This window comes from Micromys minutus (assembly GCF_963924665.1).
Source record: "Micromys minutus genome assembly, chromosome: 20".
Classification (NCBI taxonomy): Eukaryota; Metazoa; Chordata; class Mammalia; order Rodentia; family Muridae; genus Micromys; species Micromys minutus.
This window is the reverse complement of record NC_137955.1, coordinates 24,167,843-24,194,096: the sequence shown is the minus strand read 5'-3', so window position 1 is coordinate 24,194,096 and position 26,254 is coordinate 24,167,843. Positions and strand designations below refer to the sequence as shown.

Sequence of the window (26,254 nt, the reverse complement as noted above, 5' to 3'; positions counted from 1 at the left end):
ATCAGTTATCCGCTCTAAGACACTCACGTCAATACGGTACGATTAATTACAGTAAGTTATTATCCAGATCCTACTCACTTTCCCACTACCTTTGTTTGCTACCCCAGGATCCAATCCCAGATCCCACTGTTCCTTTTGATGTCACATCTCTTTAATGCTGTCTAGTCCGTGGCAGATGCTAGGTATGCTTTTGTCTTCTAGGACGCTGATGCCTTTTAAATGGGTTATTCTTTTCATGGTGACAATTTAGGTTTGTCAGAGAAGCCACACTCGCATCTCCTCTCATCTCACCATATCTGACGCAAGGCTCAGCTTGCCTCATCCCTGATGAGGGGTTCAGTTCCACAGTAGAATGAGCGCTTGACTCCCCCAAGTGTATATGTTGAGACAGAGTCCCCAAGTGAGAGTGTTCCAAGGTAGGACATTTGGGAGGCAATTGGGCCGTGAGGGCACAGCTTGTAGAGAATAGAAAAAATAAACACTCCTTTCTACCGTGGAAGGATCCCACAAGAAGATGCCATGTGCGACCCAGAAAACAACCTTTAGCCGGCACCATGCCTGCCATGAATTAACCGTGGACTTCCCAGTGTATATCCAGGAGAAACACATTTCTGTTGTTTCTAACTTACCCAACTTTATGGAACTTTGTTATGATTGCTTTAGTGGACTATCTCCCATTTGTAGAGGGGAAAGTATCAGAAAATCTGTGGACATGAAAAACCGTGACAGCAGTTTGTAAACGTTTCTGCTGAGATACCTCGGGGCTGTGCAAGAAAACTGTTTCTCTTGTCTCCTCAGGAAGCCTTCACTTTAGATTTGCCTGCAGTAGTGACCTCTGGCATCCTAATGGCATTATTTTTCCTGCAGTGACCCTGCTTATGGGCACAATATCCCCAAAGATGCTTCATCCAGTAGCAAGCCCAAGCAGGCAGCTTTCATTAGATTTAGGCCACCTTCGTTGAGGCCATCAGAGAATGAAGGCTGACCATGGACATGATCCTTAGTTCTTTCAAGGGATTCTTCTACGCCTATAGCTTTGGGCACACAAGATGGTACACACCACTCTGGCTTTTCTCTGTGCTTTACAAGGCCTTGTTACAAGTTCAAGTCCCATAACTGAAATGGTAGAAAAGGAAGAACCAGCTCTTCCAAGCTGCACCCACTTGCAAACACGTTCATGCACACACACACACACAGAGAGGGAGAGGGAGGAAGAGGCAGAGGGAGAGAGAGAGGGAGAAGGGGAGGTGCCCTAATGAGGCTGAACTCTTTATACTAAGAAGGATGTGAACCATAGTCCAAACTCAACAAGTTGGTAGCATAGAGCGAAAGGCCTTTAGGCTCAACTGTGATGGTATTTCCTGGGGTTTGTCTGAGAGAGGCCCCATGTTTGTCTGCAGTGGGATATGATACCATAGCAGCTAGAAGAGCAAATTCATGTACACGGTGAACTTGGGGATGCAGGTGCAGATGGGAAGAAGGCTGGTTAAGGTTTCAGATGCCGCTGCAAAGGAAACAGGTGTTTACTCAGTTGCTTACTTAGCCCACTGTGTCTATTTTGTGCCAGATATTGTAAACATGCAGAATTAAGGGACATTAAAGGGGGTCACAAGCGTTGATGGCCTGATGTAACTTGCATTCTATGAGTGTCAGGAGTGGCAGAGAGATCCCGTCTGGAGCAGAAGAGAGGAGCCTTTGGCAGTGTGCCATGGTATCCTGGCTATGCATTTCATAGGAGGAGAGGGGGTTATAATGTGTTGTGATGTCCTGGCCATGTGGTACATGGGAGGAGGGAGAGCTGTAGCAGGAGAAGATGATGGCGCTAACCTTCTAGCAGTGTGCTGGGTACTTGGTGTGAGCCACTGAGAAAAAGTTATCTCAAAAGTTTAAGTAAGTTGAGAATTTTGTGTTGGGACACATTTGTAACCATTCTGGGGGTATGCTTGGCCCACTGGACATAGGTTGAACTTACCTGCCAATGTAGTTTCTATGCTACAGTCCTTTCACGTGCCATTGGTAAGTAAGTTTAGGACTTCAGAGGACAGGAATGTTCCTTAGAGGCATTTTTGTATGCCTGTGTAATATGTGTGTACTTCCGTGTACATATGCACTTGTGTGCATGTGTGCATGCATCTGTGTGTGTGTGTGTGTGTGTGTGTGTGTGTGTGTGTGTACACCCATGTGTATAGTGATGCCAGTTGTGAAGGACTTGTGCAACCTTCTTGCTTGCTTTCTTATACAAGTGAGAAGCTCCACCCACATTCCTGTTTGGAGGGATGCACTCATACACACCCACCCACGGATGCCTCAGCCCGTATCCCGACCCTGCAGAGCGATGGGGGGGGGGCATTCCGCAGGCTGTAATAGTGCACTTCAGAGGGGGTCTGACTGACAGGAAGGGACTGTCTCACAAAGAGGTCCACAGGGTTCTGGAAGAAAAGACCGCTTCCAATCGGTGCCTGGGCACTTCCTAAATACCGACTTGAGTAGAACAACCGCTGCTCTGTGCTTTCAAGCCACTCTTGCTGCTGCCTTGCGGCATTGACTTGGAAGCATCTTCTGGCATCCGTACAAGGCTACTTTACTAATGTAACAATAACAGAGCATGCTTCAAAAGACACTCGCGTGGGGCTCATTTCCCTGTTCAGAGCTGGTGGACTATTTTTAGTTAGCTAGGCACTTTTCACTGCACCGGTGACTATAACGTGGTTCACTCAGATGAAAATCAAATCACTGGAGAGCCGGCCGTGTGTTTCTGTCACAGGCCACAGTTGGGTTTGCATTCCGAAGTGTTTTTATGAATTGGTTTGCAAAACTAATTGAATCAGAAATGGATTTTGCTCAGTGAGTTGAAGTGCTTTATGAAATAAAATTACCATAAGAAATTGATCTAATTATTTGGCAATTTCTAATGCAAAAAAAAAAAAAAATCTAATACAGTTTAAAAAAAAAAAAAAACAAAAACCAAAAACCTCCCAGAGAAGGAATCTTAGAAACTCCTGGAGGCAAGGAAAGCTTTTATTTGGTTATCTCTTTGGAGATGCAGCTCTTAGCTTATAAGAACACAGCTTCAGGGTATGTTTTATTGGTAACTCTAGTTTATACTAGTTTATACTAGTTTTAAAGGGCAAGGTTTCCTCCGTCCTACTTTTCTATTAGGTAACATAATTTCATTCCTTACAATCATCATCGTTCAGATAGAAATATCATTTTTGTTGAACCACTTGAATCTTCTTTTTTCCCACATGGGAGCAATTGATCCATTGTTGGGAGGGTTTTGAATGCCGAGGAATCACTGGCGGTGTTTCCTTACCAGAATAGATGAGATGTCAGTCGGCATAATTCAGATCAAATTCTTTTTGCTTCATGGAGAGCTCTTGGAGAGACACGGCCAGCTTTTGTGTGCCTTATATAAAGGCTAAACCCTGCCATGCTGGCTCAGGGATGGAGGAGGTGGGAAGAGTTTCTGTTGTGGCTGGCGGGGCTTGAGGGAGGGCATTACTGTGGTCTGCTCATTTCTGTTAAGACCCTACCCAGATACCTTTTTTATCTATGAAGTTGATACAGGCATGTGTCTTCCCTTCAGCTGATGGTCCACCAGGCTTTCTTCACCTGAGTTTATCTCTATCCCAGGGGTGACACAATGGGCTTGCCTTACCCCTGGACTTTAGTTGGTCCTTCCATATCCCAATCTCAAGGTCACAGAATCTCTAGGTAAGCAATGTTTTCATGCTGCAAATGCTACTTCCAAGAACATCGGCTGACCATCTACCCTGCCTTCCAGGACACTTCAAACAGACACTTGAAGATGTTGTGCTCAGATGCAGACACTACTTGGAGAGTCTCTAGTTCTTTCTTGTAGCAGCCATTTTTGTATCCTGTATAGAAGACCTAGACTCCCAGTTCTCTGACCCACACTACAGTTTATTCAACTGCTTCTCAGAAGCAGGGGAAGAGCTGCCTTCACCAACACACTCCGTAGAGAGGAAGGACTATAGGATGGAGATAGCGAAGAGGTGGCTGGTCATTGCCAGCCCTGTCTAGTTAGCTGTGATGCTCAACTGGGTTGAGGGGAATTTTGAGACTTCCATAAAAAAAAGCCCAGCAGGGATAATATGGTGTGCTCTGGAAGTTACAGTGTGAGTGGTGCTGGTGACTCCTGGGAACACATTGCTACTCTGATTAAAAGAGAAAGGAGGTGATAAAACCAGAGACCCACCTAGCATCTGTGCTGACTTTATTGGGGCACAGGGGGCTGGTCCTAGCGGGGGAAGGGGCTGGGCTGAGGAGGATGGTGAGCCACTGCATATACTTGGAAGGGAGAGGCAGGGAGGAATCACAAGTCATCCAGACTCACACAGCTTAGGAGGGGGATGGGAATGGAAGCACACCCAGACTTTATTTTTTCAATACCTCCTCCTGTCTCTTTGGTAAGATCATAGACAACACAACCCTGTCTCTTCATGTAAAAAGAATAGAAGCAATGTCCTCCTTAGCCCAGTAATGATCAATTAACTTCCGGTGAACATAGTGACTGCACAGAGATCTTTGCTACAGGTCTCTTTGATACCCGAGCAAACGCTTGCAAGCTGCAGGAAAGGCCCATAGCCAGAAGGGTGAGAGAAGTTGAATATAGCAACAAAGAAACTTGAGAACCCAAAGCACACATGGGCAAGTAAGTGGTATTAGATTGGAAGACAAGGAAATGCGATTTCTAGCCAGAAATGGGGGAGAAATAGAAATTGACTAATGTTTTGAGTACTTTAAACTTTCTGAAGATTTTTAACCTCTCTTTACCACTCTGTCTAGCCCCTTTCCCAGAGCTCTCTCCTAAAAACAAAAGATGTTTACCTCATATGGTTCGTTGCCTGGGTAACCAACAAGTTATCTGTTCATGGACGGATTGGTTGTTTCCAATAAAGATAGATTAAAGAATAAATCATATGAAATGAGATAACAGACTTACAGGAGGAGACCCAGAACCACAGAATAGTCATTAACTCTGGAAAGGAGGAAGGGGACAGATATGGGACATGAAGGTTCATCCGCATTTGTTTAGTTTTATTTTTAAAAGAAATCTAAGAACTTAAAATTAAAATAATTAGTAATAAATTCAGTTTTATATGTACATCAGTGAAAAGGAGAAAAAATATTTATTTATTTATTTATCTTTATTTTATGTATGTGCCTGAGTGTGTGTATGTACACCACATGCATACAGGTAGCCAGAGAGGCCAGAAGAGGGCATCAGATTCCCTGTAACGATGAGTTGTTGTGAGATGCCCAGTGTGAGTACTGGGAGCTGAACAGTGCTCTTTTCTGCGAGAGCAGCAAGTGCTCTTCACTACTAAGCCATCCCTCCAGCCTCAGAAAAAAAATATGTCAGAGTCAGACATGTGGACAGGTTGCTGTCCACTGACCACCAATCCCAGTACAGGAATTTTCATGACAACATGAAGCCATATCCCTGCACGTGGGCCTTGCTGTCAAGTGGACATAGTGACACTTAACTAATCTGTCCTCTATGTCTTCACCTCCTGGGAAACCTTGTGACAGCCCTCTGAGGTTAAGAGTCAAAGGAGAAAGATATATTAATGAGACCTCATTCCTGGTTAGGATGGCCTTAGCTAATCTAGAACAGAATAGGAAAGATCATGCAAACTTCTATTTTAGTTGTAACCTGTCTCTGAAGAGCAAGGAGAAGGGTTGTCCTTTGCAGCCAGACACTCCCTGATAAAGGTTCAGTCGCAGCCAGTGAGTACTTCCATGTGACAATTATATACCCCTAACTGAAGCCTCCTTCCTGGTCCTCCTGTGTTGTAGTGATGGTTGATGTGAGACATGGATCCGTAATGATGTCAGTCTATTACCTTGTGTTGTTGAAAGCTGATCTGCTTTATTAATTGAAAACTATATTTAGCCTTACCATTAAGTATAGGAAGGCAGACTGCAGACACACAACAGCTCTATTTGCTCTAAGTGGTTGGTATAAACTTAGCACCTACCTTGCAGATTTCCTTTGTGACAGTGAGGCTCTCAGTTTGACTCCTAACCCCTCAGTTCTGCCCTTTGGATGCAAAAATACTTTTTGAAAAGAATTTCTTTCAAAATGTGAGAAACCAGTATGATAATATTGTGTAACGGTTGTCCAGTGGAAGAAAATAGGAAAGCAAACAGTCCTTGATCTCGGCTGCCTATAAATGTCACAATTAACCTTTTTCTTTTGTCATCCAGTGATTTTTTTGAAATAAATCCAACATAAGACTGTAACCATAGTACTATGATAATCTGAGGGCCAATTCCTCAAACTTTATACTATATTATAATTCTGTTACAGGTATGAACAAGGTATGACCCCCCACACACACCTTATTCTCTACTTACGCTTTTTGGTGGAAATAAATTTAGGCTTATAGAAGAGTTGCAAAGGTAGTAGAGAGAATGCCTCCATGCCTTGACTCAGTTTCCCCTCATGCTAACCCCTCCACACCTGTGGTACATTTATCAAGTATCATTTAGTGGAAGTGTAATTCTATCAAAGAAGCTGCAGACATTATCTGGATTTGGTTGTTTCTCCACAAATGTTCTTTTCTGTTTGAGAATCAAGTCCGAGGTGGCCCAGATGTTTGACGAAATTTCACATGAGTGTTTGTGCACAGTCTGGGTGATAATCAACCTGGCTATTGTCCTGTTTCTGCACATTTAGGTTGTAACAGTCTCTCTGTACCCCAAGAGAGGTTCTGGGGAGCATCCCACTGGTGCAGGCTTCTCTTCATTTAAGATTCTCCCCTCAGAGTAAGAGGAAGGATTAAAGGAGCTGAAAGGGTCAGCAACCCCATGGGAAGAACAGCATTATCAACCAACCAGACCCCCCAGAGCTCCCAGGGACTAAAACACCAACCAAAGAATACACATGGTGGGGGAAGACTCAAGGCTCCAGCCGAATATGTAGCAGAGGATGGCATTGTCTGGTATCAATAGGAGGAGAGGCCTTTGGTCCTGTGTAGAGGAATGCCAGGGTAGAGAGGCAGGAGTGCCCAGTGGATGGGATGGGGAGCATCCTCTTAGAAGCAGGGGGAGGGGGATGGGAGAGAACAAGACCCGGGAAGGAGATAACATTTGAAATGTAAATACATAAATTATTCAATAAAAAGAAAGAAAAAGAAAAAATGACTCTTCCCTCAGACAGGCTCCTCACACTTCTGGGAGACAAAAGACAGGATAGAGTCATGGCCACCGTGTTGCCAAGTGGTCTTCTCAACATTCTCCATGGCCAAACCTGGCTATGTGAAGGTGGTACATGCACTGATACTTTCCAGCATCCTTACTCCCGCTTAAGTGTTTCAGCCTCATATATTAGGTAAAAACCAACATTTCAGTTCTTAAAAATCGTGTCTTTCAGAACTCACAAATTTGAGGATTTTCCTGTGCGTTTTTACTGGCTATACTTTGTGTTTAAGTTTTCTCTTCATAACTTATTTATTAAAGTTTAAGTATTTTTTAAATCAATATTTATGAGTTTCATAATAAAGATATCCCATGGCCTGCCATTTAGCAGCAATTATTTACCCCTCAATCTGATGGGTTGAATTTTTCTTTTGTAATTTTTGAAATGTGTCGTGAAAGTTTCATAATTTAGAATCAACTAGTTTTCTTTTGATTTATTTTTTAACCTCTTTTAAGCCTAGAGAGTTCCCACTACAAAAACAAAAACTGATTTGAGATCCATATATATTCTGTAATTTGATTTCCCAGGTGTCATGGATTCATCTGGAATATTTTTGGTATTTGGTCCAGATGTCTAACATGACCAAATATGTTATGTCTAACATAACCTTTTATGCAAAATCCTACCTCCATAGACAGCAGAAAAGGCTCATGTATGTTTCCAGTGGACTAGGAGACATACATTCCTTTTTCTCTGTGGTCCTTCTTCCCTCTCCCATGTACACTCAGTTCTTGATCCCAGATGTGTGTGTGTGTGTGTGTGTGTGTGTGTGTGTGTGTGTGTGTGAGAGAGAGAGAGAGAGAGAGAGAGAGAGAGAGAGAGAGAGAGAGAGAGTGAGAGAGAGAGAGAGAGAGAGAGAGAGAGAGAGAGAGAGAGAGAGAGAGAGAGAGAGAGAGAGATTCTTCCCTCCACTGCAGGAAAACTTGATGTTGCTTCTTCTGTCTGGAATATTTTCTTCAAACCCATTTTGTCTGCCTCATTCTTACAATTCTTGCAAAACCCTGTTAACTTCTATGTGGCCCGCATCTTTGCATTCTTACTGTGACTTCACTGGCTGACCCAGTCCCTTGTACATATAGGAAGCTCAATTTATATTTGTTAGGTGTGTTGAGAAGAAAAAGAAATGAATGAGAAGGACAATGAAATATGAGTCATACCCAGTGCCCAGCAAGGTTAGATGTAAATTCTGTCCAGAAAGTGCGACAGTAAAAAAGACAGATTGCTAGAATTCATGTTTTTTATGATACCAAGTTGAGTGCTGCAGGTTGACATTTTCTCTTTCTATTTCACTGTCTGTATTGGAGCCATTGCTGATAAGCAAAGGCTTAGAAACACACACTCACACACACACACACACACACACACACACACACACACAAACACACACACACACACTCATTCACTCACTGGATATGAACTAGGTTCTACCAATAAAACTTACCCTTGGGGGACATGGGAGACACAGAAAGCAAAACAAGGGCAGAGGCCACTTTTGTGATGCTGTTTTTGCAGCCAACCCAGGCCATCAGAATGTGAGAACTCATTATTCTAGCATCCATCACTTGATAGGATATCTGGAAGCAGCTTGGTACCAGTATTTATAGTAAGAGAGTAAAGAATTCTTGGTTCTGAATCTCTGATATAACGTAGAACCACTGCCCATTTCTTTCCTTCCTTCCCTCTTTCTTTTTTATTCATATGTTTGTCCATATATCTATTTCTCATTGTATATCTACCATCTACCCATCTATCTACCTATCTACTTGTAGTCTACCTACCTACCTATCTATCTACCTACCTATCTATCTATCTATCTATCTATCTATCTATCTATCTATCTATCACCTATCTGTCTGTCTATCTATCATCTCTATCATTATCCACCTATTATAAGAGTTGATGGAAACTACCAATTTCCACTTCTCTGACTTTCTAACAACTTCTAGAATTATCTTTTTTTTTTTTTTTTAAATTCGAGGGTGTTTTCTAATTTATGGCCTGAACCATAATATACTTACCAGGGGTATGATGACCGACTCCCCTCTTCCTGAACTACACATCCCGTTTCAATCCATTTTAACTTTTCCCAGTGCATAGGGAGAGTGCTCATCCTATGACTCCAGATACAGCCCTGCCATTGGTTATCTTAGTGTTTCCTGATAGACTGTGAGCCATTTCCGCTCTCTTTGTCCTCGTTTGCCACCATTGAGGTTGCCTGGAATAGACCTCTAACCAGCAGCGAATGTGCCCAGTAATGGCAACCATAGAGTCAGACCCAAGAATAAAATTACAATAAGGAAATGTAGTTGAATTCATAGCTAAGATTATCAAAAGTTCTCCGAAAACAATGAGGACAGAAATTCAACTGAAAAATTTTAAAAGACACAAAAATAAATGTCTAGAAAAATATTAAATACATATTTTAAAATAACACGTGACATTTAAGTAATTAGTGTAAGAGTATAAAATATTTAACTTTAAAAATTAATTTTACAAAGGTTTGTTTGGAGAGATGGCCTGGGTTCTAGCTGGCCTGGAACTCACTCTGTTGACCTGTCTATCTTTCTATCTTTAAACTCACAGATTTGCCTGCCTCCATCTTCCTAGAACTGGGATTAAAGTCACGCAGCATGACATGTAACACAAAGGATATTCCATTTTTAGTGCCTGGGCTATCACTCTAAAGTCTGGTGCTTCCTTGTCATATCGAAGGCCCCAAGTTTGATCCCCAAAACTACCCCAAAGTCACCAAGAATGCCTCAAGTTGTTCATGGAAATTCAAGATTCACAGCAAAATTGACACTAAGCTGAAGAGGTTGTTTGCTCTTACCTCTACACATGCTCAGACACCTCCATTATAAACAGCCCCCACCAAAGAGGTACATTTGTTCCAACTGCTCTGCCTCCCATCAACTATCAGCTGAAGTTCACAGTTCACATTAGGGCTCATTATTTCAGTGGAGCATGACACAAGCATGGGGAGCTGTATGATAGATACCATGTACACACACCATTACAGCATCATGTAGCAATGGTTATTCCTATCATCTTGACTGGATTGAGACAGACACCTGGGAGGTTCATAAGGAACACTTATGGATGTACCTTCGACAGTGTTTCCAGAAAAGATTAACCAAGGAGAGAAAGCCCTCCTTGAATGTGGCTGACCATCCCAAAGGCTGAAGGCCCAGATACATTATAAAGGGAGAGGAAGGACATAAAACTTGCTAGCATAAGCATTCTCCCCCCACCCCCTTCCTGACCTCCATTAGATGAGCTGTCTTGATCTATCACCCTCTACACCATGATGGTCTGGAGTCTCTGAAACCATGAACCAGAAATCTTCCTTTTTTTTTTTTTTTTTTTTTTTTTGCTTGTTTTTGTTTGTTTTGCTTTGAATCGTGTCTCTTGAGTGCTTGTCACATACGGAATAGTTTCATTTGTAAAACTGCATCTTATTCATCCCTGGCAATCACTGATACTTCTACTGTCTGCAGAATTCCAAGTATCTGGAATCCCTCTGTCCATAGCCTTTTCCGGACTGACTTCTCTCACTTAGTGATACACATTTGAATTTCTTCCGTGTCTCTTTGTGGTAAGATACACCATTTATTTTTGGTACCAAATAACGTCCCATTGTCTGAACGAACGGCAGTTTATTCCTCCATTCAGCTGTTGAGTGACATCTTGGGTATGTCTAAGATTGGCCAATCATGAATAAAGCTACCACAGATGTACCGCACAGTGGATCATGAGGACAGAGGGTTTTAGCTTCTTTAAATAGCGAGAGGTTCACAATGCTCGAGCATACGGTAAGGTAATTTTTCTAAGAAACCGCCAGAAGATTTCCTGAAGTGACTGTAGGGTAGTTAAGGTATCTTTGCTTTTAAGATTTATTTATTTATTTATTTATTTATTTAATTAATTAATTTATTTATTTATTTACTTATTTATTATATATATATATATGAGCACACTGTCACTCTCTTCAGACACATCAGAAGAGGGCATCAGATCCCATTACAGATGGTTGGGAGCTACCACGTGGTTGCTGGGAATTGAACTCAGGACCTCTGGAAGAGCAGAGTCAGTGCTCTTAACCACTGAGCCATCTCTCCAGCCCAAGATTTCTTCTCTAAGAGCACTGTGCTGTTTTCAATATCACTCACTGTGACGAGACAAGAGCCACAACAGAACAGCTTAACAGAAGGTTCTTTTGCGCACACCCTCCAAAAGTGTTAGCACATCACGTAAAGCCTGGAGGAGTTCAAGACTGTAAAAACTGATCTTATCTCTAAAGACTGGGAAGCAGAGGGGCTTAGTGTGTCACTAGAAGCAGATGTATCTCTAAAAGATTCCCCCAGCAACCTGTATCGTGTAGTTGGGCCCATGTCCTAAAAGTTTTATAACCTCCAAAATTGTACCACTAGCTTTGACCCAAGTGTTTAGACATGTGAGACTTCGGAGGACATTTCCCAATGAAACCATGGCAGGACTGACTCTGTTCATGAGGCTGTCCCTTCCCCATCTATTACCACCTAAACGCCATAAGTCAGGGATTCCATTCAACAGATGAACTTGTGGGGAAACACGTTTAGCGTATAGATTTTGTATGTTTACAAGTAGCCCTTGATCAGATTACGGAGTACAAGTAGCGTCTCGTAGTCCAGAGCTTGTTTCTTACTCTTTTCTTGACCACACGTTTTGCAGAGCAGAAATTGTGCCGTGCTGACATTTGCACCCAGAGTGCCTGCGCTGCTTATTTGGAGCATGTCCTGCGTCACCATAAACTTATAAATTAGTTAATTTCTCATGTAGAAGTTTGGTTCTCACTCGTCTTTAAAAATATTGATTCTCTTAAGTTGGGAGTTCTCAGCAAGTTTCCGGAGGTGTTAATCGTTCGCTGAGATTTACTGGGCCTGGCCAAGATGTTCTTGGTTTCTCCAGCTGTAGGAGGGAATGTTGCTATTGTTTGGTGGAGAGGCGTTAAGAATACAGCTAAACATTAACAACCTTGCTAACTATGCTTCCCGACCATGCTGTTATCAGCTACTTAACTCACGATGTCAATAGTATCAACAGACAATTGAGGAATTGTCTTAGGGCCAGGAATTCTGTCTAAGAAATTATTCAAATTAATTACTACATTAATTAGAATACATGTGCATTATAAGTCTGAAAAAATGCCCATCCTTGAAATATTGGTTCATGCACATGAAAAGTCACATGTAGATGGTCTTTTTAGCATTTTCGGAAGTGAAACTTCCTAACCAGCCTCAGTGTCCATCAACAAGGCTGATGTACAAATGAACTCCGTATGGGAGTATTGTAGTCTGCGTGACCTCTACCCAACTATCTGTGATCCTGCAGTCCTTTTGAATGACCTCTCTTTTGTTTGTGGGCTTGATATAAGATCAAATCTCAGGACTTCCTTCATTCTGGTATTCCTGCACTTGGGAACTAGGAAGGACTAACCCTTTCTCTGTTAGTCATGCGATGAGGTCATCACATGGCCTGAATTTGGACTATCAAATGGATCTTTGAGCCATGAACCAGGAAGAGGTAGACAGATCATTGGAGATTTAAGTGACTGAATGTAGGAAGGTATCTATGGGAAGGAGGGGGCTGACTCCTGGCCTCATAGTTCTTGCTGAGTGAATCAAGTTTCTATTAGTTCATCGGAAAACCTTGAGCTGTTACTGGAAACATTGGTGAAGCAGCTAATTACTCAATTACCCAGGAAAGAACCAGAACAACAAGGTGACAGATGTCTGAAAACGTTTTTAAAACGTGTATATATAATATCAAGTTCACAGCGTTCTACACAAGATTAACTGAACAGTTTCCCTGGCCTTTCTGAACCATTAACACAACTCAAGTAATAAAGCCATTGGGGTCATGAGTGGGGAGGTAAGGGTTTTGGTGAACACCGTTAGAAATAAGAAACTGTCTCATTTAAATAGATACGTTAGTTTTCTGTAGCTTGCAAACACTCTGACTAATAAATTTCATAATTCTATGCCATAGGTAAAAGAAAATTACATCTGAACACACTAGATAGAAAAAAAATATCAAGACAGGGTCTTGCTTTGTAGTTTTGACTGCTCTGGAACTGGCTATGTAGACGCAGCTGGCCTTGAACTCATGGACATCTGTCTGTCTCCCCCTTTTGAGTGCTCTGATTAAAGGCATACACCACCACAATTAACAAGGAAATCAAATTTCAGAACATTCATTCACTCAAGAGATGTTTGCTGAGCTCTGATAATTTCTTACTCTGTATGTTGAACTGGACAGAGCTGGTTTCTGCCCTCATGGAATGTTACTTAAAATAGTGAATTATGGAAAATATAAGAGTCTAACAATGGTAGAATGACAAATACTGCTTATTATGGAAACAAGTGTGCTCTGGAAGTATTTACAGTCATTAAAAATAATTATTATAATTAAGTAAAATAAACTATAAAGTTATGAGCAGGTATATATATATAATCACTAAATTATAAGTGAAATTATATGTATCATGAACATATAGAATATTTTTTAATTGTATATGACCAAAAGAAGGTCTACTAAAATGCTAACATAACTTGTTTCTGAAAGCTAAAACTGTGGGCCTGTGTGTTTTCTAAATCTTGACAACTTTCATATGCTGTTTTAGAAGTATAAAATATATTATTCATGGTCGTAAAATTGTTTAAGAAAAATAGATACTGTCCTACTTTTTTTTTCTCATTGTTGTGATAAAATACCCTGATAGAGAAAGGGTTTATGTCAAGTTATGGTTTCCAGGTTATAGGCCATTAACACAGGTCAGCCAAGGCATCACCTAGTCAGGTTCCATCCATGGTCAAAAAGCAGAGAGCTTTGGATGCATGCAAGCTTGTGCTTAGTTATCTTTATCCACTATTCATTCATTCACTCACTCACTCACTCACTCACTCATTCATTCATTCATTCATTCATTCATTCATACGTGTGTGGGTGTTTGCCTTCATGTATATCTGTCCCTATCCCTCAAGGCCAGAAGGGAGTAGTGGATCTCCTGAAACTGTAGTTACAGAAAATCCTGAGCTACTATTGGGTGTCAGTAACTGAGCCCAGGTCCTCTGTCAGAGCAGGAAGTGCTCTTAACTATTTAATCTCTCTAGCTGCATCATTCTCTCCTCTCACAGTTCAGGATCCAAACTCAGGGGATGGTGCTACCCATGGAGAATGGATCCTCCCACATCACTTAACATCATTAAGATAACCACAATATACATGCCCACAGGACAACCTGGTCTAGACAATCCTTCAGACTCCCTTCCCAGGTGATTCTAGAGTGGATCAAGCTGCTAATTAAATGTAACCATTGCAGACCATATTTTCAAAACAATCTATAAGTATATATTAGCTACATACACAGATATGTAACATACCCAACATATATAAGTAGATTAAAAACTGTTCATCTCACTAAACCCTTTTCAGATTCTAATGGGAAAGTCTTAGGGTCTGACTTTTTCCACTGTGAACTGTAAACCTCATTTTGCTGGTTTTTGATGGCCAAAAGTTATAGAATGGATCAAAGGCTAATTTAGTTGGGCCACTTTCTCTACCAGCGGCAGGTTGGGAGTTAGCAGTCAAGTTCTTGTGAGGTTGTCTGAGACCAAAGTGGTGTAAAAGAGGATGCTGCATTGTCCTTAACTACTGTCTTTGTCTATGAGTACACAGTCAGATCTTGTTAAAATAAAACTTAAGATGGGGTACAAAGACAGGGTACACGGGACATCTAACCCAGTCTCTTTTGTCTGGAGCAGGCAAGGTGGGACCTCCTCTTGACATCAAGCTGGGAGCCTTGAACTGTACAGCCTTCAGCATCCAGTGGAAAACACCGAAGCGTTCTGGTAGCTCCATCATTGGGTACACAGTGAGTACAAGGACATGGGGGATTCTCTCTCTCTCTCTCTCTCTCTCTCTCTCTCTCTCTCTCTCTCTCTCTGTGTGTGTGTGTGTGTGTGTGTGTGTGTGTGTGTGTGTGTGACTGTCCATTTTCACTATGTACAGGTTAAGTCTCCCTTATCTGATTGGGATCAGAAATGTTTTGAATTGGGGATTCTATTTCCCTGCAGATTTTAGAGACTCTCCCACTATATAATTAGCTATATTGGGGCTGGGACCCAAAGCTAAACCCAAAATCTAATAACGGTTCATATGCACCTTACACATACATATAGCAGGAAACAATTTTATATACTTTTAGTACATCTAGGTTTGCACTCACCATGTGAAGCCAGGTGTGAAGTTTTACTTTTCTCTGTACTTTGGGGTCATACCAGCACTCACAATGTTTCAGATTTTGAAGCAGTTCAGAAGTTTGATTTTTGTAATATAGGGACTCACCCTGCTTTTGACCCCTTACATCAATCCTCTTGTGCTAATGACTGTGTCATTCTCTGCTTGTGACCCGGTAGCACCCTTCATCCACTGGGATCTATCTATCCAGTCTTTTCGGTAGGTGACAAAGGGAAATCGGAAGAGTAGAAGGCATGGCTTCTGCTACCAGCTGCGTAGCAGCAAACTTAATAATCTGGAAGCAGAGGAAGTCACAGGGAGTCACTGACGGGATGAGTTAAGGGGGCACACGGGATAAGCAGGGGAATGGTTAGTGTCTGTGTCCTATGCCAGGGGTAGGGGGGTGGTGGTGTCAGGGGGTGTATGACAAACGATGTTGAACAATTGCAGTTCATCAGTATGTTTTCTCTGAATAGTGGTTTTAGAAATGAGACAACTCTAGAAGTCAGGGCACTTCAGATTTCCAAAATCTCTGTGATGTTTGGAGAGCTGGCCACATCAAGCTGAGGACACCTGCCCCTGGGGTTGAGCATTTCACCTACAATGGAGAGGAAGCTGCTTATTCCCCCTCATTCCTGCACTACCTACCTTCTTTGCTTCACTTAATAACAGAGGTTGTTGTGCGTGGTCCGTGCCCTATGGTCTTCTTACAGTAAAAAATCTATTTTGAGACCATCTTAGGGTTTCTGGTGCTATAAATCGACATCATGACCAAAAGCAATTTGGGGAGGGAAGGGCTTATTTCATCTTGTAACTTTCAGGTCACACCCTGTCACGGAGGGAAGTCGGGGCAGGAATCAAGCAGGGCAGGAACCTGGGGATAGGAACTGAAGAAGAGGCCATGGAGGAATGCTGCTTACTGGTTATGCAACCAGCGCTCGCAGCCACTACCCACAGTGAACTTGGCCCATCCACATCAACTATCACACAAGAAAACGCACCATAACTAATCAGGAGTTAGTCTTATAGGCGCATTTTCTACATTGAGGTTGCCTCTTTTCATTTTCCTTTTTCTTTATTATTGGTTATTTTATTTATTTACATTTCAAATGTTATCCCCCTTCCCAGTTTTTCCTCCACAAACCCCTCATTCCCTCTCCCCTGTCTCTACGAAGGTACTCCCCAACCCATCCACCCACCCACCCATTTCTGCCTCAGTACCCTAGCATTCCCCTACCCTGGGTCATCAAGCCTCCACAGGACCAATGGGCTCCCCTCCCAGTGATACCAGATAAGACTCGTCTCTAATACTTATCCAGCTGGAGCCATGGGTCTCTCCGATGTGAGCTCTTCAGCTGGTGGTTTAGTCTCTAGGAGAATTGGGAGGTCTTGTTGGTTGATATTGTTGTTCCTTCTATGGGGTTGCAAACTCCTTTAGCTTCTACAGTCCTTGCCCTAACTTCTCCACTGGGGTCCCTGTGCTCAGTCTGATGTTTGGCTGAGTACATCCACATCTGTATTAGTCTGGCTCTGGCAGTGCCCCTCAGGGGACAGCTATACCGGGCTCCTGTCAGCAAGTACTACTTGACATTAGCAATAGTGTCTGGGTTTGGTGTGTGCAGATGGAATGGATCCCTAGGTAAGGCAGTCTCTGACAGTTCCTTCAGTTTCTGTTTCACTCTTTGTTCCTGCATTTACTTTTGACAGGAGGAATTCTGGATTAATATTTTTGAGGTGAGTGGGTGGTCCCATCCCCCAACAGGGGGTCATGCCTATACATTGGATATGGGCTCTACAGGGTCTCTCTCCCCTTTGTTGGGTATTTTGGCTAACGTCTTCCCTGTTGGGTCCTGGGAACCTCTTGAGTCCCTGGCATCTGGGGCTTTCTCATGGCTACCCCCAGTTCCCCCTCCCCCACTGCTACATATCTACTTTCAAATTTCTGACCATCTATACTTCTCCCTCATCTCCTCCCATATCTGAACTGGAACATTTTTTCCTCCCCTCCTTCCTCTGTCCCAGATCCCATTCTTCCCCTACTTTCTGGAGATTATTTTCTTCCCCTTTCTGAGTAGGACTATACCACCCACAAATAGGTGTGATCTCCTTTCTTCTTGGGTTTTATATGGTGTGTGAATTGTATCTTGGATAATCCAAGCTTATTTTTGGCAAATACCCACTTAACACTGAGTGCATACCATGTGGGTTCTTTTGTGACTGGGTTACCTCACTCAGGATGATATTTTCTAGTTCCATCTACTTGCCAAAGAATTTCATGAAGTCATTGTTTTTAATAGCTGAGCAGTACTCCATAGTATAAATGTACCATATTTTCTGTATCTATTCCTCTGCTGAAGGACATCTGGGTTGTTTCCAGCTTTTGGCTATTATAAATAAGGCTGCTATGAACATAGTGGAGCACGTGTCTTTAATATATGTTGGAGCATCTTTTGGGTATACGCCCAGGAGTGGTATAGCTGGGTCTGAGGAGCCAACAGACTGATTTCCAGAATGGTTGTACCAGTTCGCAGTCTCACCAGCAGTGAAGGAGTGTTTCTCTTTTTCCAATCCTCACCAGCATCTACTGTCACCTGAGTTTTTTACCTTACCCATTCTGACTGGTATAAGGTAGAATCTCAGGGTTGTTTTGATTTGCATTTCTCTGGTGACTAAGGATGTTGAACATTTCTTTAAGTGCTTTTCAATCATTCAAGACTCCTCAGCTGAAAATTCTGTTTAGCTCTTTACCCCATTTTTAAATAGGGTTATTTTACTATCCAAAGTCTAGCTTTTTGAGTTCTTTGTATATTTTGGATGTTAGTCCTCTATCAGATGTAGGGTTGGTAAGATTTTTTTCCCAGTCTGTGGATTGCTGTTTTGTCATATTGACAATGTTTTTTGCCTTATGGAAGCTTCTCAATCTTATGAGGCCCCATTTGTCAATTCTTGATCTTAGAGCATAAGCCATTGGTGTTCTGTTCAGGAAAATTTTTTCCTGTGCCTATGCATTCAAGCTTCTTTCCCACTTTCTCTTCTATTAGATTAACTGTATTTAGTTTCATGTAGAGGTCCTTGGTCTACTTGAACTTGAGCTTTGTACAAGGAGATAAGAATGGGTCAATTTGCATTTTTCTACATGCTGACTGCCAGTTGAACCAACACCATTTGTTGAAGATACTCTTTTTTTCCACTAGATGGTCTGAGCTCCCTTGTCAAAGATCAAATGACCAAAGGTGTGTGAGTTCATTTCTGGGTCTTCAATTTTATTCCATTGATTTACTTTCCTGTCTCTGAACCAATACCATGTGGTTTTTATCACAATTGATCTGTAATACAGCTTGAGGTCAGGTTTGGTGATTCCCCCAGAAGTTCTTTTATTATTGGGAATGGTTTTTGCTATCCTGGGTTTTTGGTTATTCCATATGAAGCTGAGAATTGCTCTTTTTATTTTTTTGAAGAATTGAGTTGTAATTTTGATGGTGATTACATTGAATTTGTAGATTGCGTTTGGTAAGATGGCCATTTTTTCTATGTTAATCCTGCTGATTCATGAGCATGGGAGATCTTTCCATCTTCTGAAGTCTTCTTCAATTTCTTTCTTCAAAGACTTGACGTTATTGTCATATGGATCTTTCACTTGCTTGGTTAGCATCACACTAAGATATTTTATATTATTCAAGACTATTTTGAAGAGTGTTGTTTCCCTAATTTCTTTCTCAGCCCATTTATCCTTTGAGTAAAGAAGAGGTACTGATTTGTTTGAGTTGATTTTATATCTAGCCATTTGCCGAAGTTGTTTATCAGCTGTAGGATTTCTCTGGTAGATTTTTGGGGGGAAGGGTTACTTATGTAAACTATCATATCATCTGCAAATAGTAATATCTTGACTTCATCCTTTTCCAGTTTGTATCCCTTTGATCTCCTTTTTGTTGCCTAATTGCTCTGGTAGTTGAATAGATAGAGAGTTTGCAGCTTTGTCTAGTCCCTGGTTTTAGTGGGATTGCTTCAAGTTTCTCTCCACTTAGTTGGATGTGGGCTACTGGTTTGCTGCATATTACTCTTATTATAATTAGGTATGAACCTTGAATTCTTATTCTCTCCAATACTTTTAGCATGAAGCGGTACTGTATTTTATCAAAAGCTTTTTCAGCATCTAATGAGATGATCGTGTGTGTGTGTGTGTGTGTGTGTGTGTGTGCGTGTATATGTACACATGAGAAATGAGTGCCCCAAGAAGGTTGTAAGAAGGGGACAAGCTGAGTCCAACCCTACCAATTCTTCCTTGCTGTGCAGGTCTTTCTCCAAGCCTTGGAACGTTATGGCTCCCTTTTAGTCACAGGGACCTAGTACTAATGAGGCAAGGTAACATACCACAATAGGCATACCCTTTCTGAATGTTTTCAACTTTTAATGTTAGAGAAATGTTGTATCTATTCTCACCATGGTCTCCACTTCTTTTCAAGGTGTTTTACTCTGAGGTTGGTTCAGATAAGTCCCTTCGGGAGCGGTCACATAATGTTCCTGTTGGCCAGGATACCCTAATCACTGTGAGTATTTCCATGTAGGTATCAGGGTGTTTGGGACCTCAGGGAAACACAAATAGACTTCTGGCTTGCTCCAAGCACTTCAGTGTATGTAATAACAACAAGGGTTTGTCTTAGCATTCTCAAGTGTTTCCTATGTGCACTACTGTGGTGACATACCCCTCTCTCCAGAAAGGCAGGCAACTGATGCAACACTTCATCCCAGACAGGCTTCATTCTTCCCTGGGCCACATGAAGGCCTCTCCACTCCACCATCCTTTTCTTCATAAAATTCAAGGTTGACATTTATGTAATCTCAATAAAACTTTATAAATAAATATGACACATCTGTGTGTTCCCAACTGGCAGAAGAAAATGATGTAATTTGAAATGTATATTCACATGGTCCGTTGTTTATTTTCCCAGACCAGCGTGTGTCAACTTCTGGTCAGGGTCTCTCAGGGTGAACTTTTTGGCTTTTGGCTTCTTTTGGTTCCTTTTGGCTCTCCCCTGCTGCCCCTCCCCCACCTCTGCTCTTCCTTCCCATTCTGCCCCTTAATCTGCAGGCCAGAACTTCAGAATAGCTCCATAAAGCATGACACTGGTGCATACAAACAACAGTGTCATGATGGCCATGGTGGCACTGTCTGTCACTCCCATTTAATAAGTACCTGCTGAGTACAGCACAGCCCGGAACCCATTTGTCATCTTCGATAAGCCGCTATTACTTATTAAGTGTCTGTCACTGCCAGGCACAGTCCCTCCTGCTTTATGATTTTTTTTTTTTCTGTTTAATCTTCACAACTCTTCCATGACCTCATTCTGCTGACAGGAATGCTGAAACAGAGAGGTGAAGTAACTCCCCCCAAATCATATATTACGAAGAATCAGTAGCATCTACACACCTCCCTCCGGTGGAGGTCCGAGCCACAGACCTGTCTTATCATTACTAAAGCTCTTATGACCTGGGAGGACTAGCTATGCATTTCCGCTTGCTCATACCTTCCAGTCAGCCTTCAGCCCTGAACTCATTAGCCTCTGAAGCCCTCAGGCCCAGCCGTGGTTCTCCCTGTCCTAAGTTGAAAGATTAGTACCAGGCATTGGGCTCTCCTGTCCATGTTTAGTATTCCAGCTTCTTGCTAATGTAACAGCAGGCATGATACCTTCTGTGTGTCCACTGCTAGATAACATGTTGTCCTTGTTTGGGGACAGTATTCATTTGGGTTTGATTCATTTAAGAAACCACCTAGGATGTTCATTAGTCCCATTGACCCCATCAAAGACTAGGTATTTCTTTTAGTAGTGTCCCCCACCGGCCTCCTGTGTTTCAAGGCTTGCTCTTCTACATAAAACACAGTCTGACCAAGAGCTTTGAGACTGAGAGCCTAACCTGGCACCGGGGACATGGGTTATACAATTAGCTCTGTGAGAGCAAATCAGGTGTAAAATATAGAACAGGAAGTATGACACTGGGCTTCTGGAACTGCCCTTCCATTCAAATGTTAGAATGTTAGCCAAAGTGACTTTGTCTAAGCTTCAGCTTTGTCCCATAGAAAGAAGAAAATAATCAGACTGTGCTGGGGATAGATGAACTGTCATAAAATATCACAAAGAAGTTTGGTGTCATTTCTGATGCTCTGATGATGACTATACACCCTTGTTATTTACATCCAGGCATTAAGGTGCCCTGACAGTTTCTAGTATTCTAGCATCTTGCTGATGTCACAAGTGGCCTAGTGGCTTCTGTAAGTACACTGCAAGATAGCATGCAGTCTCTGTTTAGGGATAGCATTCAGTCTTGGGAAAGTTCAGTCTGTCCTGCTGACATGTAACCATAGCTTCGTAGGAGGCTGAGGCAGCTTAAGGCCTGCTGGGCTACAGAGTGAGTTCACGGATACACCATGAGTTACTTATGAAGGCCGTGGCTTAAAAGAAAAAGAAAAAGAAGGAAAATAAAAAGGTAAAGTTAGGAGAGAGGCTGAGGCAACAACTCAGTGATAGGGTGCTTTACTAGCAGGTGAGGGGCTCACCATTCAAACTGCAATATGTAGATCAAAACAAAGGAGCAAAACTTACATTTACTCCAATTAAATAATTAGAAAACAGTACAAGACCAGATGCCATTAACGTGATGTTTAATAGACAGGATTTGAAAGGGATACATAAATATTGACATGAGCAGTGGAGTGATAAAACTTGGGGCTGGAAACTGAAACAGAACTTTCTAGAAAGTTGGATTCAAAGGAATACCATCCCAGTGGGAAGAAATGGTTTCAACATTATGAATGGGCTGTGTGCACATATGGCTGGGTGCTGGTATGTTTGGGTGGGGGTAAGGACATGTGTTTGATACACAGGAATATAGGGGAATTAATGCCTATGCATGAATATGATGAACCTATAGGATAGAGTGGCAATCCATGAGCTCAGATTCCTGTGCAGCACCCAACTGACCAACCAACCAGGAAATCATTCTGAGTCTCTGCCTTCTGTCAGCAAATTTAAGATTCTGGTGCTGTCCAAGGCCACAGATAGTATCTGTGGTTGCCAAAAGTGTGTCCAAGTACCTCAGCAGTCTTTGGCAAAGGCTGTATGGGCACCTGGTAGTATTTTAAAACGTTGGAGCTGGCAAGAAGACTTGATGAGTAAAAAGAAGTTGATGTACAACAAACACAGTGCTTTGGAATTTGTTTACAAGAGCATGTAAAGGTGGACAGAGAAGGCTGACTTTATAAAGCTATCCTCTGTCCTTTGTACATGTATCATGGCCTACATATATATCATGCACATGCAAATACATACAATAATGATAATAATAATTAATAATAGTAACTTTCGAGGAAAACTGTGAATTAATATTAAGAAGGTGTTTAGATATAACTACTTGGTCAATGGAGTTGTTGTGCATTCCTTTTGACCCAGAGATGGTGTAAAGTGTTTCTGAGAAGTTACATATGCCTTAAGCAGAGGAAGTTTGGAACCTCTACTTTAACATTTCAACCTATGGCATATAAATGTTGTGAGAATTAAACGAGGCAATGGCTGTTAGCATTCTCAGCACACCTGCACAAGACCTAGGAAGTGGTTAATACAATTTACATTGCAAAGAAAGGAGTGAATTTGCCTCTGTCATGCTTGTGGACAAAGGTAGGAACTCTGTGGATTGAGTTTAGCCCCGAAGAATCTCTCTTCTTCAGTTCTCTTCTGCTTCTTCCTCTCCCATCTCCCCCCACCCCCTCAGGGAACTTCTTGACCATCAGGCGATTTTTGTATGTCTTTGGGAAGCTGATCCGCAACCCCAGCCCAGGATGGGAAAGATGGAGTCCTCTTTGCCAAATGTTTAATTTTCTGCATCCCTTTGTTCTGTGTAAGGCCCAAGTAGATAACTAATCACAGGGTTAACAAGTGGGATTTTAATCATTTAGGAAGGGGTATTAGTTAGTGTCTTTGTGCCTAATGTATTATCCCACAAGACAAAGAAAGGCTAATGTGCTGAAGTCATTTGAACTCTGTTCTAAGATTATGGGAAGCTAGTTGAAAAGAAAATATTTAAACTTGTGAACCACACAATAGGTAAGTCACACCCCCCATTCCCACCTCTCTTATCCTTATGTATACTGCCACTGAGTGTCCTTATAGTAACATAGGCTCCATCACCAAAAAACAAAACAAACAAACAAAATAATCTTGGTTTGATTTTCAATATTGAGTGCCAAGTAGGGAACTTGTTTAACAAGTGGACAGTCAGATTCAAATGATACACTGAAAGAGGGAAACTAAACAACAGAAATTTGACCAAAATCACCTTGCTGGCAATGTGGCATTTCTAGGGGTTATTCGATAGGTTTCTTTCTAGAAGCTTCTGATATGGTTAGCTGTTTGTATCCACTTTATCCTTTGTCTTAGAAAGATGACTTGTGGCTCCACTCAAAATAGTGAAAACAAAATAGGGAGATAAAGCAAAGAAAATGTGATAATAGAAATAGAAAATAAATGTTAGAGTGATAAATTTTACATTTTGAGCATGTATCATCAGCTAAGTGTTTGAGCACAAACCAATATATGTATATTTATGTGTTTATAAATTATACATATAGGGCTATTCTAATGTATTATGTACATTATAAAATCCTACAGAATCTTAGAAGAAGAGATAAAACAGAAATAGGAAGTTCTGGTTTCTTTGGCTATCTCACTAGGTTGTGTTGCTTAACTAAAGGCTCCGGGCAGTTTTGTGAACTCTACTGGTCTGCCTGAGCCAGAATACTGGTTCTGTTTAGGCTATATCTAAAGTCAGAGAGAAAACTTAGGAATCAGAAGATGTGTTTCTAGTTCCCACTCCATTATCACCTGAGCAAAGGTGAACTTCAATAAGGTCACTGAGCTCATCAGAATCTCTTTGAGAGAATACGGGTAGACTAGCTATGCTTCTTGACTGGCACCATTAGTCAGTAGAGGGCACACAGAAGTATGTCAGTCAACAGAAGGTATATGAAAGCATGTCAGTCAATAGACGGCATATAGAAGTATGTCTGATTATTTAGTGGGCAGACACAAAGGTTATAAACTCTTTTAAAGTATTCAGGGGAGATTCTACACAAGAAAGATTTTTAGAACTCTTCCTTCTTGTTGTTCTTTTCCTTTTTAATGAGAGAGGGGGAGAGAGAGAGAGAGAGAGGGAGAGAGAGAGAGAGAGAGAGAGAGAGAGAGAGAGAGAGAGAGAGAGAGAGAGAGGAAAAGGCATTTGAATCCCAAATGAGTTCTTTCTCCAGTCTCCCTCCCCTTTATCCCCTTATCCCCATGTTTTAAAGCAGCTAACTGCCACAGCCATGTTGTAACCAATGAATGAGAAAAAGAGAGGAGGGAGCACACACTCCTTCTAATGAATAGCTCAGAAATTAGGCTCTGCATTTTCACCTGTGTCTTATTAGACTGATTTGTTCATGTGACAGTGCCAAAGGAAGGGAGGCTAGACATCTCATGTCATGGTCCAGATGAAGTTCAGGGATTCTGTTAAGGATAAAGATTAGATGGATATGAAGAAGTCGAGTCCTAAGATCAAATTGTGAATGGAGGGATTACTGGGAAAGTAGATACAGAAAGGCAATTGAACTTCGAACAAGCAGAGAGATATGAATGTGCTAGGAAGCCAGGAGATGGGAAAGACTAAGTTATGAAAATTTTTATAATGGAAGCTAAAGTCACAGTTGCTTGGGATAACTTCATTGCTGTTTTGATCTAGCTTCAGCATCTATGAAATGGGGATAATAGTTCTGACCTCTCAGAGCTATTGTGTGAACTGGAAAAGGCACCGGTGTGCTAAGACCTTATAAATTCCAAAACACTACATAAAAGCACTTAGCTAAACCAACCATGAGATGCAAGTTTAATACTATGCCCACCTTCAAAGAGGGAAGAACCCTGGGAAAGAGCGATCTCTACACAGTTATTTGAACTCCCTCTCCGAGCTCAGTGAAATACATGACTTGCCTTTCAAAATCCCTACAGATGAGAATCAATGGGCACTGGGTGACTGACAGATGTTCCTGGTGTTGTGGAGACAAAGGATGCAACTTTAGGAAGTGGTCTAGCACTTCATTAAAAATAGGCAAACAAGCAAACAAAAATCAGAGTTCTCTGGCACTGCCCACCCTTTCCAAAACACCAACAAAAGAAAGAGCTAGAGGGAGAATTAGAGAAGGATCCGAATGTACTCTGGCTTCCCCAAGAAAGCATCCCCAACAGAAATGAAGGACAGCAGAGAGGGATGTCTTGGCTTACATTCAGACTTTGACAAAGTACCAGAAAACAGCAAAACCTTTTTATTTAGTGAAGAACATATTGGGCACTTTCTCCAGTTTCATGGAAGCCTGAAAAGTGGCATTTACAAGACTTTCAAAGACAGATATATAAAGATTTGTTGAATTGTCTGGTATTTCACTAATCATTCCAAAGATTTTCACAAGTCACAATATTCTGGAAATTTCTATTTGGGGGGAGAAGTGTCAGCAGAGGGAAAGAGAGTAAGTCACTGAGTCCAGTTCTTTCCTCATGGCCCCAACTCCTCAGCCTCTCACAGGTGGGCTGCATGGCTGGCCTATCAGCATGAGACATGATGAGCTGGAAGCAGTTGGCCACTGTCTCTCCTCAGCTGAGGGTACCACTATTCCTCCATGTCCAACAAGCAGCTTGAGTGCTTGCTAATGTATACATGCCACTTCTACGG

At 41.8% G+C, this 26,254-nt stretch overlaps 1 protein-coding gene across 2 annotated transcripts in view; it reads left to right on the top strand.

The window, feature by feature from the left end:
* Positions 1-26,254, top strand: part of EGFLAM (EGF like, fibronectin type III and laminin G domains) — a 176,189-nt gene that overhangs the window by 54,151 nt on the left and 95,784 nt on the right. For both annotated transcript variants that reach the window (XM_080933793.1, XM_080933794.1), the window contains exons 2-3: positions 15,031-15,140; positions 19,969-20,052. In XM_080933793.1, the coding sequence (XP_080789919.1) occupies positions 15,031-15,140; positions 19,969-20,052 (194 nt within the window). The remainder of the gene's footprint in view (positions 1-15,030; positions 15,141-19,968; positions 20,053-26,254) is intronic.